The sequence below is a fragment of the Monodelphis domestica genome, chromosome 6 (assembly GCF_027887165.1).
Source record: "Monodelphis domestica isolate mMonDom1 chromosome 6, mMonDom1.pri, whole genome shotgun sequence".
Taxonomy (NCBI): domain Eukaryota; kingdom Metazoa; phylum Chordata; class Mammalia; order Didelphimorphia; family Didelphidae; genus Monodelphis; species Monodelphis domestica.
This window is the reverse complement of record NC_077232.1, coordinates 184,710,010-184,727,800: the sequence shown is the minus strand read 5'-3', so window position 1 is coordinate 184,727,800 and position 17,791 is coordinate 184,710,010. Positions and strand designations below refer to the sequence as shown.

The following is a 17,791-nucleotide window of genomic DNA, read 5'->3' as shown; positions in this document are numbered from 1 at the left end:
AGAAAGCTGTATTTCTGTTGATCATTTTTGTAGCAAGTGTGGGCATAAGTTTATCTGATATTAGCAGAAAACATAAAACTGGTCTGATTATTTCTCTGAGGTTATCTAATTCTAGTTACAAGGGAAAATGTCAAAGAAGTCTCTTTTTAAAAATTCCAGTTTGGAGGCAGAAATTCATAGGAAATAAGCATTATAAGTGGGGAAAGTCCTTAAGGGTTGATAGCAGCTCCCCTATACCTCTCAACAATACTTAGTGAGTCTTCATTGACATATTTTCAGAAAATAAATTTGTCTTGCTAGGTAAGTTTGGAAAGATGTCAGAAACTAGAAGAAAATCAGTGATCACTCTGACCTCTTACTGTTTTCTCCAACTATTTTTCTTTAATTAAAAAATTTTTTTCTAGGTCCAATTTTCCCCAAATATCTTACAAATTCCAATAATTTAATATTAAAACCTAAGTCTAAGCATTTTTCTAATAAATTTCATAGCTAATGATTTTTGTTGTTCAGTTGTTTCAGTCACATCTAAATCTTCATGATCCCATTTGGGGCTTTCTTGGCAGAGACAAGAGTGGTTTGCCATATCCTTCTCCAGTTCATTTTATAGATGAGGAAACTGAGGCAAATGGATTAAGTGATTTGTCCAGGGTCACATAACTAGTAAGTGTCTGAGGCCAGATTTGAACTCAGACAGATGAGTCTTTCTGACTCCAGATCCAGTCTTCTATCTACTGTCTCACTTAGCGGCTCTGATTTTACTGATACTCTTTACTAAAAAAATCATAGTTAGAAGACTAAGAGCTAGAAGGGGCTTCTTAAGAGATTTCTCAACTCCAATCCTCTTGTTTTTGTTTTTTTTTAGATGCAGGAACTAAAGACTAGTGGACTAGTATACTTAAGGGCACACAGGTAATAACTGAGCTGGAATTCAAACTCAGGTCTTTTGACTATATCTAATGCTTTCTGCTCACCTATTTAGAAGGTGATAGAATAAAGCACTGGGGCAACCTGAATTCAAATAGACACTTATTCTACCTGTGATCCTGGACAAGTCATTTAATTTGCTTCCCTCAGTTTCCACCACTATAAAATGGAAGTAATAACAGCAGCACCTACTTCCCAGGGTGGTTATGAAGATCAAATGAGCAAATAATAATAAAGTGCTTAGCCCAGTGCCTGGCACATAGGAGGACCTAATAAGTTTGTTTTTTCCCCTCCCAAACACAATTCTCTCTTGGAAAAGATCATTAAGTCATATATACTCCATGACCAGGTTACTAGGATACTGTTATTATAATAGTTACTATCTAATCTCTGGCACTCCAAAGTATACAAAGTACATAGCTAAGAAAACAGCTAACCACGTCCTCTGTAACATAGTACTTTTTGGCTATTAAATGTATATTGACAAAAAATAGACTTAAAAGCGTATCTTTCTTTTCCTAGGGGAATATCTCCCAACTTTTCCATTCTTAAAGAATAAAGGAGATTTTTTTCCCTCCCTCCCCTTTAAATAATTTCTCCCCTGGTAGAACAAAAGGCTTCATAAGTCCAACTCTTGCAACCAGCAAACAGATTTAATACTTCCTAAAGCAAAATCTTGTCAGTGTTTCCCCATCTGCATTTACTCAGAATATAAATATTAGATGTTTGCTGGCATTCATTACAAAGTGTTTTTGAGGAGAGAGTCAATCTCGGTTTAGATTAAACACTCAGACCACCTCACTCATAGCATTATTTTTGATCTGGGTGAAAGTCTTTTTCCTGTCTCAAGTTAATATTACTATTTCTCTCTGAAATTGATTATCCCATGGCTCAATTTCAGATCCTTTATGAAGAGGGCTGCTCACGTAAAATGTTGAGGTACATTTTGTAAGTAAGGACACCGTTTTTGATTTCCTAATCTATTTATGGAAATTGGAGCACATAATTTATGTCTTGTAGGTAAGTTCTAGTTAGTTGCCTGACATACCTACAGGTCAAGTCATTTGCTTAGAGTCATAACAGCTAAAAAGCATCAGAAATGGGGCTTGAATTTAGATTTTCTTGACTCCAAACCCAGCTTCTCTTCCCTAGGGCTTGCTCTGGCAGCACATATACCACCATTTCTCTATAGCAAAAGCACACCATCATACTTATGAATACCAGAAAACAGGCAATGGACAGGGGTCTAGAGGCAGAAAGACCCAAGTTCAAATCCAGCCTTTGAGACTTACTAATAGTTATATGACCCTTGGGAAGGTACTTAACCTCTATTTATTTCAGTTCTCTCACCCGTAAAATGGAGATAATAGGAGCATCTACTTCCTGGGTTATTGGGAGAACCAAATGAGACAATATTTGTAAAGTGTTTAGCACAGTGCCTGACACTTAGTAGGTAGGTAATAAATGCTTCCTTCTTCCCTCCTTGCCTTCTTTTCTTCCTACAAGGGCTTCTTTACTGGAAAGAAACCATATTATGGTATAAAATCTTTCTTACCCCATTCCTGACTTTAAACTATAAAATATCAAAATCAAAAGGAGGAGAATTATTGAAATATAATAAAATTACATTCAAATTAAATTATATAAACTTAACTGGACTTACCAAGACAGCTGATGTACTGAGTAGGCATCAGACTAACTTTTAAATAAAGAAGGTCCAGCATACTCTGAGTGAGATTGCAAACTCTAAATAGTTTCTGTTAAAGAGTAAGCTATCTTCTCTATTGACCTCAGTCTAAGTTTTGAAACCAGACAGATATTTCGGATACCTGTTGAACTTATGTTATTTTAGAAGATTTTTGTTATTTACAGTCCAACTTATGTGAACTACATCTTGGGATGGCTGATTTAGAGGACAAACACACTATGAATCATGCTTCCAGTTAAGAAGAAAAAGACCATTCGTATTTGCAAACAAGCTGATAGATTCAGATTAAAAGAGGCTTCCCTGCTTTTTTGATTGTGAAACTTTGCCAACGTGTACAAACACTTTCTCAACTCTGTTTTGGATAATTTTCTTTTTTTTTACAGCATTTCAGATCCTATGACAAACCTCTTCAGCGATTCCCTTGAATGTACATATGTTTCTGGGTGCTATTGGACTTAGCATGGCATTTCTAACACTCTGTTACAAATGGCAAGCAAATTTTATTTTATTTAAAAGAGAATGTCTTAGATCAGAAGCTCCAGGGGGTGGGATGAGAGAGCTTTGTTTCTAACTCATTTCCTACTGGAACTACACCACACACACACACACACATAAAGGCATGGAAAGAGCACCCAGCATCCTAGGGTGCATTTTGCACTGTGCAGACAGACTGATGCCCACTGGAATAAGCCCAAATGCATTCATGGAAATGGAGAAAAAAAGAGAATGGAGCAGCAGCAGTGGCGGTAGGTGGCAGCAGCAGCAGCATTATCACAACCCTAGTGACAATGGCTCACCTGAGGATTTAGTTGTAGAATGAGCAGTGGAGTAGAGGCCACCCCTCTTTACTGTACACATTCAGTACAAACAAAGGAGGAAACATTAAGGAGAATAGTTATTCAAAAGCTCTAAACATGCATAAAGAAATAAAGATAGAAGGGCATAACAACCAAAGCACCAAAGAGAAGTGGGGAAGAAGAGGGAGGAGAGTGGGAATAGCAAGTCAAAGTCAAGTTAAAAACTCAGAGGTCAGTGTCTTGTTTTCACAAACTCTTGATGTCAAGACAGGCTTTGGGGATACCATAAAAAAATAATGGGGATAGCTAGGTGGCTCAGTAGATAGAGCCAGGCCAGGAGTCCAGAGGACCTGGGATCAAATCTGGCTTCAGATACTTTCTAGCTGTGGGCCCTTGGGCAAGTCGCTTAATCCCAATTGCCTAGTCCTTGCTCTTGTTACTAAGACAGAAAGTAAGGGTTATAAAAAAAATTAGTGACAATTTTTGCCATGTCTAGTTTTCTCATGAAGTATTTTTCCTCCAAATTTGCTTCATTTCTGTAAGTATCCCTTGCAGACTTTCAAACTGGTTCTCCCAAATTACTGGAAAAGAACCCCATATCAAAAGTTAATTATACTAGTCTTAATGTGATTAATTTTAAAATGATTTTTCAATGGCAGAAGTTAAAAATGAGCTAGCAACAAGATTACTATGGATCTTGAGAGGGCTCCAGGCCTGAAAAAAAAAATACAACTGAGGTTTTGTTTTGTTTTTTAATAAATATTTAAAAGTACTAATGGCATTTTAAGCATTACTTTCCTCAACTATAGTGTAACTATTAAAGAAGTTGCTATGGGAAAAGTCAATAGGAGTTCAGCAAGCTAGTATTTTTTGGAATAAACAGATTGGACTTAAAAAAACAAAACTGGCAACACTAAAGGTCAGTATCCTACATTCTTACCACAGTGTTTAAAATTCAAACCATAATATATGTTGCACATTTTAAAAATCCTTGTTATGCTGAGACCAGGAGAAGAAGATACTACTCTTAATAAATGTTGTACTTCACAGAATGTCTGGGGGGAAATAGCATATATCTCAAAAGAGAAATAAACAGCTTTGGCTAACATTTTCCCTTTTAGGGACTTTTGGGGTCTTTTTTAAAAATAGTATTAGCTGGATAGCCAGTGAACAATATTAGCTGGATTATTAGTGATAGTCATTTGTTCACAATGAGTAAAGGCTTATTCTGGAACATTTTTTTATTGGCAAATGTTGGGTACTTCCACATCTGTTACATAGAGATGCACTTGTGAAAACTCAAAGGAAAACCCCAAGAGGTTTTCAATATGATGAATGAGTAGTTACAAAATCCCTACAACCATCACTGCAAATTCCAAATGTAGAACATGAACCTTCAATGTGCATTTCCTCAGCTTCAAATCTTCTCTCTTATTTCCAGAAAGTGTAATAAGAGGTCCTGTCAAATTCATGTGCACAAAATGCATGAATGCTATTTTCTCAGGTTCTCTTCACTCACAGAGTTGAAATTTCATTTCGAGGCAAGGATATCCTCCCCATAAAAGCAGGGGGAAAAATACCTAACAAATCTCCAGTGTTCTGAACACCCACTCCTTTTTCATTAGTACCTGAGGCAGGTGATTTGCTGCGACGGGAAGGCCCAGGACTTTTGGATCCAGACTGCTTAGCTGTACCATGGGAACGAGGATATGATGACTTCAAGACCCGGCACTCTAGTGAGGAACAGATGGAGTTTTAAATATATCTGGTTTCAGAACTAGACCCAAAGCAAATCATGGACAGTAGAAATTTATTGCGCTGGAAACCTAGCTTGACATTTCCTTATTATTGTTAAGCAACATTAATAAAAAAAAGCAAGTATCACAAGACTAACAACTTTAGAATCACAAATCATACTTGAATTTATCTTCCGTTGGGCTAGTGCTGCTAAGTTAGGAAGTAATATACTTTTTCCTGACCTATTCTATATTTTAAGAGAAAAAAATTAATCCTAGACATAGAAAATGTGAAATGGGAGGAGGCAGAAAGATTTTGTCTAATGTTTCACCTAGTTCTACCCTTCAACAGGAAATAAATTCTTTGGCCCAACTAGAATGTTAACGAAACCCCATCTATAGCTTAATCAAATTCTAGTATCTCCCTGCTTTGCAAGAGGGGGAGAAATAGTCAGAGATGCTGAGAATTGTAATATAAAGAGAAAAATTATTGATTTGGAGTTAGAAAAAAGCCTAGGTTTGAATGTTGACTGAAATATCACTTGCTATGTCACCTGATCTCTCTTTGCTTCAGTTTCCTTACCTGTAAATTATGGATAACATCACCTCAGGTTAAGTAACTCAACAAGCTCACATGGCTACTGAGGAACAATTCCTCCAGCTGCTGGTCCAACATTCCTTCCAGTGAACCAGGCTAACTCCAGTGACAGATATGCAAGGAATTGGATGTTAGGATGAGTAGACATGGAACTTATAAGCAAAGGATTCCCTATAGGTGACTCAAAAGGAAAGCACCAGAAATGGAAACTCTCAACAACCTGATGAAGTTATAATTCATTTTGACATAAATTCAAAAGGAGTATCTCAAGTCATTTTTTGCAATTACCATAGACTCCTTAAATATGCTGTGATATGACATGAGCAATATGGAAATATGTATTCCATGAAGTTATTGACATAAAATATATCAAACTATTTACTGCTTCAGGGAATGGAGGGAAGGAAGGGAGAAACTGAATACTAAAATGTCAGAAAGTAATAACGAGATTATTAGATTATTATTGAATGATAATATATAATAATAAAGATCCATGATCTTATATATTACTGGCCTGTCTGATTTTTTTTTTTGTGAAACTCTCTCAAAGTGTATTGATATAGACTGGAATAAACTGAGCAATTCATTCTAAAAATAGCATTACAATGAAAAAAGAAAGTGTAGACATTAAGAAGTTTCAGAATCGAAGCCTTACCACTATGATCTAGGACAAAATCATCTTGGGCATAACGAAATTTTTCAGGTCCACAGGCAATAAAAACATCATCATCACCAAAAAAGTCTTGTAGGCAAGTAACCTGAAAAAACACAACCAAAAACAAAAATGTAAATACTTTTATGTGGAAACTATAAGGAAAGTATGTGTGTGGTGGGGGAGAATCAATATTTACAAAATAGCATAGGAAATTGAGAAATTGTACAGAAATCTCAGTATTTACACAGATAATGTAATATTAGCATAGTATATGCTTCCCTATATTGCTCGCTACAACTTTCTTAATGTGATTTCGTGGGCTATATGCTAACTCTGCCATTTAGGATTTTTATAACAAAAGTTTAGTTACATTTTGAGAGTGTTTTAGCATTTGTTTTTCTTTTTTGGAGATCATGAAGCTAGGAGGGTTATTAGAAGTCATTTAGTTCAAGCCTCTCATTTTACAAATTGAGACCCAGAGATGTCAAAGTCAACCAATACTAAATGTCAGAGCTGGAATTTTCATTGAGATCCTATGACTCCAAGTTTCAGCATTCCTTCTACTACACCATAATGTTGAGATTTGTTAAGGCATTTTGGATCTCAGTCTCAGGTGTCACAATGACTGTACAAGGTAATGCTATTACCATTCCTGTTTTATAGTTTGAGGAAATGGAGTCAAATAAAGGTTAACAGACTTGCCCAGAGCTAAATAGCTAGTAAGTATCTGATGCCATCTTTGAGCTCAAGTCTTCCTGATTCCAGCTTTTTACTGCATCACCAGGTGCCTTTTTCAAGTCTTTGTTTTATGTACAAGTGGCATAATTACAAAAGTGCAATAGTTCCCCTAAGTAGCATACAAGCTCTATGAAGGGATTTAACATTTCCACAGATAAGTCAACAGAAGATATATGCAAAATAAATACAGAGTCAAGAGGGGTGGGAGGAGGAACATTAAAAACAGAGGAGATAAGGGAAAGTTTATTCAAAGAGGATGTTCTTGAGCTGAGCTTTGAAGGAAGATAAGGTTCCAGGAAGTGAAGGGAGGATGGGAGAGGATAGGCTTGGAAGGTGAAAAGACACGGAAAGGAAAAAGGTCCTGTATGAGGAACAGTAATAAGGCTGGCTTTACTGAAGCATGGAGTATATGTGAGGAGGTACCATTTGTAATTAGCTTGGAAAAAGAAGCTGAGTCCATGTAGAAAAGAAGTGTACAGATTATCCTAAAGATAAATGGGTATTTTATCCTAAAAGCAAGAAATGGGTAGCCATTGAAATTTTTGAGCAGAGAAGTGACATAGTCAGACCTTCACTTCAAGAGTACCAATTTTGAGGGCTCTATAGAGGATGAATTGGAGCAGGGGGGGGGCGGTGGGGGGTGGGGGAAGGATGCAGGAAGACCTGATTGAAGGCTTATTCTAAGGAAGCTGAGGTATGACTGATAAGGTGATACAGGATACTATTCTCAGTAATACTTTTAAAGTTACTTCTCATGCTCCAGCCATCTTTGGAGTCTATTTGCTCCCAACATTCCCTTAGGATTACTTCCTATAGGATCACAAAGCTCCACGATTCACAAAATGTTATTTTGTGAATATAATATATTTTTAGATATATTATTAGAATAATAAGTGTTTAAAAATGAGCTTTTGTGTCAGTGGGCAGTTTGGAAACATTTAAAGGAAGCATCATTCAATTTCTCAAATTCAGTCCAATATTTTCCTCCTATTCAATTCCTGCCTCAGAGGTAAAACCATTAAAATATTGATGAAAAAATCTAATATTTTTCAACATGGAAACTGAAGAAATAAATCAATTTTATCCTTTTTTTGTCTTTTTCATTTCTATCTTGATCACTTAATTTTCAATTCTGGTAGTTCAAATAGGATAGGATTTAATTTGATTTGATCAAACAGGATTTTATTCATTAATCAACCTTTTATGGCAAACATAAAAATCATATTCCTCTATAATACATTTACACCCTGCATAAATGATGTTGTTCTTTTCATTATCTAGCCAGGTCTTTAATTTTTTAAATTTTATTGCAAGGAAATATTTCATATGGTACTAAATTAGTTGATATTTATCCCACTAGAATAAATGCCAAAGTGAATGATTAAGCTACTAATAATGCCTGAATGGGATAATTTTTGCAAATCTAGGGACAAGAGCAAATTAAAAAGGTGGCTCACATTTCTATAACAATTCTCTTTATTGCATAGTGCCATGGGTATTGGCTGTCTAATCTCACTTTTAATGATTTCGCCCACCACTAGCAGTATGCATTTTGGAGTTTGGCTTACATCAAGAAGGCAGCAGGTGGCATGCCGCTCTTGAGTAACTGTGGCGGCACTTGTCAGAAGAGCTAAATTTTAAAAATGCTGACTCCAGTAAACTGCAGGCTTCAAAAATGCTAAGGTTTGCCTCAAATAATCTATACAATTAAGGGTTCAAGTTTCTGTAGTGCCTTATGGTTTACAAAGCACTTCCCTTAAAACAGCATAGTGACTGAGGTGGTTTAACCATTATCCCTGTTTAACCCTTGAAACAAGGGAGCCTTGGTCAGCCTAAGTAACTTGTTCTGGTCAGGCAACTTAGAAGTATCAGAGACTGGGCTTGAGCTCAGGTCTTTAGAGGTTAGGTCTGATGCTCTTTTCATTCATTTGTGCTATCTTATGGATCTCTTCCTACACTTTCAAAGCAGGAGAGGCTATGGTAATTAGAGCTTGCATTTATACAGGACTGCAAAGCTCTTTACATGTTATCTTATTTGTGCCTTATAATAACCCTGCTAGGGAGATACTATTTTAATAGGTTCCCCTCCAGTCCCATGACATTTTATAGATAATAATAATAGCTAACCCTTATAAAGCATTTCCTACGTGCCAGGCACCCTGCTGAGTGCTATTCAATCATGATCTCACTTGATTTTCACCATAATCCTGGAAGGGAGGTGTTATTATACCCATTTAACAGATGAGGAAATCAAAAAGAAAGAAGTTAAGTGACTTGCCAGGGGTCACAAAGGTAGAATCTGAGGCAGGATTTTAACTCAAGTTTTCCTGACTCTAAGCCCAGTGTTCTATCCATCTACCTGCCCCCAGAAGAAACACAAGCTGATAGAAAATAAACATGTCTCTCATTATCTCAATTTGGCAAAATATAAAGTATTAGGCTGCTGACAAACCTCTCAAAATTTCATGCATTTACCTGAAAAAATTATCAGATAACCAATTTCATATTACTCTTTCCTTCTTACATTCTTCCCTCTGGCTAACCCAGTCTTGACCCATTCATGCTCACTTTCTTGCAAGCTCTCCTCTCTAGCTACAGCTGAACTCTCTGTACTCCCACCTTAGAGAAGAGATGGCTTAACTTCCTTCAAGGCACAGTTCAAAAGCCATCCACTCCCCAAGTTCTTTCCTGTTCCTCTCTGTTAATGGTTTTCCTCTCTTCATGTTAGAAGCATGTATTCTGTGGACATGCTGTACTCACTTCATAGGATGTAAGCTTTGGAGGACAGAGGCTTGTCACTGTAGTCTTTATTTCTCCATTGCTTACCCCTGTCCTGCACATTAAGTCCCTGTGATTTTACCTTCACAGCATCTCTCTTCTACCTCCTTCTTTTAAGCAGCAAAGTGGTAGAGTGGGTAGAGTGACCGACCTGGAGTTCAAACCCTACTTCAAATAGTTATGTAACTGTATGACCCTGGGCAAGTCACTTAACTCTACCTCAGTTTCCTCATTTTTAAAATAGGGATAATAATAGCACCTACTGCCCCGGGTTGTTGTGAGGATCAAATGAGATGGTAATGGTAAAGTGCTAAACACAGTGTCTGGCACATTATAGTGTTAGTTATTAATATTATTCTTATCTTTGGCATTGTCATCACTCTGGTGTACTTCATGCCTAGACCATTATAGTAGCTTGCAAGTTGTTCTCAGTACCTTAATTTTTTCTACTTCAGTCCATCCTTTACTCAGCAATCAATGTAATCTTCCTAAAGTGAAGGTCTGACCAAGTCCCACTTCACCTTCCTCACTCAATAAACTCTAGTGGCTCCCTATTAATTCTAGGATTAAAGAGAAAACCCTCTGGATTTTTTTAGTCCTCCATAATCTAGTTCCTTTGTACCTTTCCCATTTTTATGTACCTTATTTCTCTCTTCCACACTGGATTCCTTGCTGTTTCTCAATAATATACTGTATTGCCTGCCTGGATATCCTCCATACTTGGAGTATGTGTTCTCTCTCTCTCTCTCTCTCTCTCTCTCTCAAAAAGAGCCCTGGACCTGGAGTCAGGACCATCTGAGTTCAAATATACTCTCAGATATTTACTAGTTCTATAATCCTGGGCAAATCATTTAAACCTTATTCGACTTCATTGCCTCAATTATAAAATAGGGATGGCAACAACACATACCTTGAAGGGTTGTTGTGAAGATCAAGTCAGATAATATTTGTAAAGCACTTAGCAAACTGCCTGGCACACACTAGGTGCTATGTAAATCCTTGTTGACATTGCCTGACAAGAAACATACCACCAACCTAAACTGACTCACATCCATAAAATGTGTAAATCATTTTGGAGGCCTCTTTTGAATGTTAACATTCGGAGACAGCAAAATATTGGCCTAAAGAGGTATTTTCCTGGTTGGCACTCTCTCAGAGAGACTTCTTTGGTTAGAAAGCCTGCTTAATGGCATCCCCACTTCTCCTCTGTAAAATGGCGGGAAGGGAAGGGGGGCCTTCCACTCATTTTGCTGTAACCCATCTCAGGTGCATGTTCTGTTCCTCTGGACACCTCTTAGTTTTAAATGTTCTCGCATAGCATTAAATAATCACTAACGATAATGCTGATTGCAGAAGCTGAGATCTGGAACATCCCAGATTTGGCTAGGCACCAAAGTGCTGAGCAATTCAATGAATACACATGCAGCGATAGCTATGGCAGCATGGAAATCAGCCTTGGTAATGAAAAAACTAAAAAAGATGACAGGATGGATTCACCATCGTTTGCCGTCTGGTGGGTGGTGGTCTCTGATTGAATCCCCTCTCTAGGGCAACATAAGGGGTTTTTGGCATTGCCTAGGATGATAGTGCCATGTCCAATCAAAGAGAAAGCAATACTTCTGGAATGAACAGAAGAAAACATCCAGCCCCTATAGTGTTTTTTGAAAGCTTTAGAGAAAATGAAAACATTATATGAGTAGAAACTCATCAAATATTACATATATTTGCAGCTGAGCAGGCAGTTAAAAGATTGCACGACAGCAGATGGTCTGAACAGGTTTCATTATATAAACAATGAGTAAACAAGGGATAAAATTGGAGCAGTTTTTTTCCCTCTTCATCACCACTGGCTTTTAATTCCAAGTCCATTGTCATTTCTCCCCCACAATGAAAGCACGTAGAACATTTTAGTCATAGTCCTTGCTACATTTCTTTAACTTCTAACTGGAATATATTCTACAAAAAGAATAGCAGGTGGCATACGTCAGTGCGTTTTATGTTACAGCTAAAGATTAACCAATGGCTAAGGTCCACATCATGGACAAATTATTAGAAAGTTCATAGAAAAGGATCTCTTTTTACTTTTATTGCTGCTTTAAGGAAAATCTCTTGCCTGTATTAAAAACATCAGCACATAAAAGTTGCTGGATACGGACTAGGCAGTTCTATAATTCACAACTTGTGTGACATTCCAACACTTTTATTAACTCAAGATTTCAATTGCAGAAAAATATCTATCCTAAAGCCAAACGGTGATCAGCCTTGACAACTGAAATTCCAAAAACCTTCACGCATGAAGTTACATAATTGTTCAATGAAGATATTATTAGATGGTGGTCTTGGGCATTATGTTTGAATGCACATGCATGTAGGATATATATACACACAAACAAATGGAGGCATTATAAAGATTGTAAGTGGGGAACAAACATCACAAAGTTAATGAGGACCCTTTGATAGCCAACCAAAAACATGTATTTAATTTTTATTTTCTCAGAAATTGTTTCCCCTTAGTAAGACACATTCATGATCACTAAGAGGCAAGCAAAGATATAGTGTCTGACCTGGAATCAGAAAAATATAGGTTCAAATCCAGCTTCCAACTTATCAGTGACCATGAACAATCATTTAGCTTTTCTCAATCTCATTTCTCAAATTTATAAAAGAGGGCAAATATCTGTAGTAACTTACCTGACAAAGCTATGAAATGCAGAAAAATTCAAAGCCCTCCATAAATGGTGGCAAGTATTGGTATTATAGTTTCACAAAAGGGATTGCATATTCTGACATTTCATAGAAGAAGCTGTCTCTTAGTGAGATGTCATGGAAAAGAGTTGGATTTGGCATCAGAGAAAGAACTTGAGCTCAAAACTTTGCTTTGCTTGTTACTGTGATGTTCAAAATAGTTGGAGACCTTAAACTGTGGCAGTTAAAAGAGTTAATGCCTTAAACTGTAAGAGTTAAAAGAGTTGAGGTTGTAAACTGTAGTGAGTAAAATAGTGGAAGATATAAATTGTGATAGATATAAGAGTGGGTGAGTAAATTGTGACCGCAGAAAATATGTTTCACTACAGTGTCTTGTTTTATATCAAATATAAGGTGGTCGCCAGGGAAATATTCCCAATTATGAATATATCCAAGTCAACTGGGTTTTATAGAGAATTTAATTAATAATACAATGAGGAATTAAAGAAAAGAGAGAAAGAGAGAAAAAGGAAATAAGTATGAAGGGCCTTAAGCCAACATGGCCTAGACCTGAGTCTTAAGAGAGAGAGATCAGTCAGTCAGTCTTTTATCACTCACCACAAGGTCTGTCTAAGCAAGGATTCTAGTGACAGAGTCTCCTCAGAGAGAGTTCCAGCAAGAGTCCTCCTCAAAGAGCCTTCCAGCCAGAGACTGTTTCAAAGGGCCTCTCTCAAGAGCCTCCAGAGGGACAGAGTCCCCTCAGAGGAGCTCCAGCGAGACCTCCTTAGAGATTGTCTTCCAAGAGCTTCCCTTCTTCAGAGCCTCTCCCAAGAGCTTTTCTCCAAAAGGATTCCCTTTCAAGAGATTCTGCTTTTTCTTATATAGGGGGTTTTCTCCTATGTCACCTCCACTAAGTTTTTCCATCTACCAATCACAGTAGATGTTTTCCAAGGGATAGCCCATTCTGAATTCACTGCTGGGTCAACTAATCCCTTTAGTAAATTTGAACCAGAAAAACTTCTGAATAAGTTTTCACCTCTTTGCTCCTGGCAAGTTTACAAGTTGCCTGACCTTTAATAGGTACTTAGCACCCCATTGTATTAATTCTAAAAATAGGCATGGCTTAAATAACTTTTTGCCTCAATATAAGTATGGATTAAAGTACTTTCATTGTTTAGCAAGGAGTTCTCTCCCCCCCCAAAGCAGTCCCAAGTATGGGTGGAGCAGAGATACTCCCATTTCTGATCCAAGTAGAGTTCTCACTGTCAAAATGGGGAATGTTCCCAGTAGGGAATTGTTCCAATGGAGAATTTCCCAATGTGGAAATTTTTAACATTCACAAGTCTGAGAAATTTCAAGATTCACATTACTACCTATGAGATCTTGGGCAAATTATTTCAATTCTCTGAACTGCAGTTTCCTCATTAGTAAAAATGAGGCAGCTGAAATCTAATACCTTTGCCAGCTTTGAATCTGTGAGTCTATCATCCTAAAAACTTTCTAAGTGACAGATAGAAGTAATGATAAGGATTGGACTTAAGATAAAAATCTGTATAATTGAAATACAAACAGGATTCTCATTCATTTGCTAATGTGTTCCTGTTTATGAATATGAATCATGATCTAAGACATACATATATATATATATATATATATATGTATATACAGCACATCTGAAATCAAGGCTTGGCTTTTCATTAATCAAAATGACTGAGGAATTAAAACAATACAGGGATAATATTAACAACAGCTAAATAAACGATGCTGACATTAACCAGATAAACCCACTTGAAGCATAGTGAATGTTAACAATGTCAAAATTAGTATTATGGATCACTCTTCAGTCTAGGGAGAGCATAGTTTAGTGTTCCAATGTCATACAAGTTTTACAATATCCTCTGTTCACTAATGTTTATTGATTTTGAAGGGAATTTTCACCAACCATTACAAAGAACAGTGAAAGTACACTTAGTGATTTACCTTTTCAACGATATTTACAAGATGCCTATAATGGGGTTTTGAAATCGGGAGGTAATGACTGCTTTTCTCATACCTAATGGTGGCACATATTTATCATTTTAAGAGTTTTCCATTCAATGGATTCACTATTTATCATGTGCTATTTTTAGTGTGGAAGAGAGGGGAGCAAGGAACAATTTCTCTACATCCTCAAGTTTAACAGAATCCAGAACAATAACTGACCTACATGAAGCATTTAAAAAAAATATTAGCTTCTACTTTTCCCCAAATGAGTTCTGTAAGAGGTTTGAAATGTTTCAGAGAAAAATAAATATGTCTTAGAAAATAAATTAGATTTGAATATTTTCTAACATCTAAAATGATGATAATATTAAAACTAACTAGCATTTATATAGTGCTTTAAGGTTTCCTTTTTTGTTCTCACAAGAACTCTTGTCTTAACTTTTGAAGTTTGCAAAGTGCTTCAAATACTTCATATTTCTGATACTTCTATATTGTATTCTCTTATTTGAGCATCATACAACCTAGTGAGGTAGGTGCTAAGAGCATTATTATGACAATTCCCATTTTAAAGATGATGAAACCATTTCAAAGAGGTAATATGAAGAGTTAAAAACCACAACATAAATTTAGGAACAAGTGACTCTTTCTTGAGTCATGGTGAGAGAGACACTTTCAGGGGCCAAATCTGAAATCAGGTCTATCTGAGATCACCCAGAGTGATTGTGAAAGCAATTGTTTATTTGTTAACTGTTATCAGACTTCATACATTTCTCATCAAGTTAAAACATGTTCTTCTAAAAATTCCCAATACTTACATTACCTCCATGAAAATCTGAAAATCGAGCTCATGAGAAAGCAAACAGAACTTTTAAGACCAAGTCCCTCTGAGCATTCCAACTTTTAATTGTTCTTGCCACTGATTAAAATTGAAAGCACTGTTAGGATCTCATTAAGTATTGTTAATAGTACCAGAGGAAAAACCTTAAACAAATTAAGAAGGGAAACTGGGAATTCCATTGTGAATTCCATTCTTATAGCAAAGAGAGAAAATCTGCTAAAAGAGAAGCTAGATAATAAAAGTCCGTTATTTTTCTGTTTCAAAGGAGCATTTGGAGACAATCCTATTTTGTCACTATTAGTTCTAACAGCAGTGCAATCTTAGTCTACTGCTTCAGTAATCTATTTGCTCTCTCCCTCTTTTTAATCAAGATATTAATAAAAGCAAGATTCAAAAACCAAAGGTAAGGAAGGGTTTTTTTTATGTAGTGAGGGAAAAATATATAATGGGCAGATTCTTTCAATTATCTCTAAGGAAGGGTGTGGTTTGATTCTGTTGGGGTTTTTTAAAAGGGGAAAAAAAAACTGTGCTAGCACAATTTCCAGCTCTCTCAAAGACAACTTACATCTTACTTCAAGTGAAAGAGATTTACATTAAAAGAAACTTTTTCAAGAGCGTTTTCAGCATTTTTCACAAAAAATCAGAGTCCTCTGAGGCTCTAAGATGAATAGGCACAAAGAGGGAAATCTACCCTCTGGTTGAAAGTAGGATGCATTCCAGCCAGATGCAATCATGCAATCCTGTTTTTATGGGAACAAATCTAAACCTTTCAATAGAAGGAGCATAATTTAAACATAGTTATTATAAAGATAGTAATTCTTGCAGTTTTCAGCAAATTAATTAGGTCAGATAGAAGATGTACCAATCATAATTTCAGCAGTCACATCCAATCTAATAGAATGCCCCATGCACAGGTTATATATTGAGAGCTGCTAGGTGGTGCTGTTAGATAGAGCACTGGATCTAGCGTCAAGCTGCCGGGGTTCCAGTCTGACCTCAGACACTTTATATGTAGGCCACTCTGGACAAGCCACATAACTTGCTTCTGCCTCAGTTTCCTCATCTATAAAAGGGGATAGCAATATCACCTATAATCCAGCTTTGTTACATAGATCAAGTAAAAATATTTGTAAAATGCTTTGCAAACTTCAAAAAATGCTAGCTATTTATCATCGTTATTATTCTAAGTGGCAGGGTATAATTAAATTCTATTCAAGAATTGTTATATCACTTCTCCTCCTTTCAAAGCCATTTAAGGACAACATGAATCTTCATTTCCAAATAAGTAATTAAAAGATATCAACGAAGTAATTTACTTCAAAATTTCCCCAGATATTTTCACTGCAAAATTGAATGGATTATATGTGTGTGTGCCTCCACACACTTACAAAGATATATATTTGGAAAAGAAAGTTAGGGAAAGAACCATGAGAATCTGCATCCTGATCCACTATCACCACTTGCAACTCGGTGATAATCCTTTACTAAGAAGACAGGAACTCTCTAAGAGTCATTTACTCAGACATCAATGAAGGGAAAATCAACTGTGAAAGCCTTAGCTACTCTGATCCAGACAATGACCCAACACAATTCCAAAGGACCAATGATGAAAAATGGTATTCATCTCCACAGAGAAAACTGATCAATTAAGAAAGCAAATTAAAACATACTTTGCGTTCTGTATTGTTTTATGATTTCTTTTGAAATGTGATTAATAAGAAAATATATTTTGCATGGTCTTATATGTATAATCAAAATCAAGATGCTTTCTTAAGGAGGAGGAAGGGGCAGGAGAGAGGCAGAGATTTCAGAATTCAAAATTTTTAAAAAATTCTTTAAAAATGCTTACATGAAACTGGGAAATATTTAGCAAAATAAACAATTTTTAAAAATAAAGTGAATTGAAATCTAAAGTCCTTAATGATGATTCTTTTCACAGTCTCTTAAAGACCAGAAAAAGTGCCTCGGCATGAAAGATTGCTTCATGCCAAGCTGTTTTGGAGTGAAGATTGTTTTAAGTGACTATGTAGTTGAATTTATAGTTTTCATTCTCTTCAAGATTTGAGTTTAAGGATTAAACATGTAGGGAAGAAGGAACAAATTCGTTGGATCCCCTAATATATATTTCCATAGGGTACATCTTAGCCCATCGCTGTGAAACTACTTGTTTTGTTGTGCTCCTATAGTGTGTGGATCAAGCAAACAAGCATTTATTAAACACCCATTACATTTGTCAGGCCCTTTGCTAGTTGCTAGACATACAAAGAAAATCAGTCTCTACGCTTACGGAGCTTGCATCCTAATGCAGAGGACAGTATATACACATACAAGTATGGACAAAATGAAAACAA

General features: G+C 36.3%; 1 protein-coding gene across 6 annotated transcripts in view; it reads right to left on the bottom strand.

Annotated features, from left to right (window-relative positions):
- Positions 1-17,791, bottom strand: part of DCLK2 (doublecortin like kinase 2) — a 218,733-nt gene that overhangs the window by 76,298 nt on the left and 124,644 nt on the right. For 4 of the 6 annotated variants that reach the window (XR_008913112.1, XM_056803678.1, XM_056803681.1 and 1 more), the window contains exons 3-5: positions 6,419-6,521; positions 5,058-5,162; positions 3,430-3,480 (exon numbers count right to left, since the gene is read on the bottom strand). Coding sequence is in view for 4 of the 6 variants with exons in the window: in XM_056803678.1 (XP_056659656.1) it covers positions 3,430-3,480; positions 5,058-5,162; positions 6,419-6,521 (259 nt within the window). In the remaining 2 variants the exon portion in view is untranslated. The remainder of the gene's footprint in view (positions 1-3,429; positions 3,481-5,057; positions 5,163-6,418; positions 6,522-17,791) is intronic. The other 2 variants (XR_008913113.1, XM_056803679.1) reach the window with 1 other exon arrangement.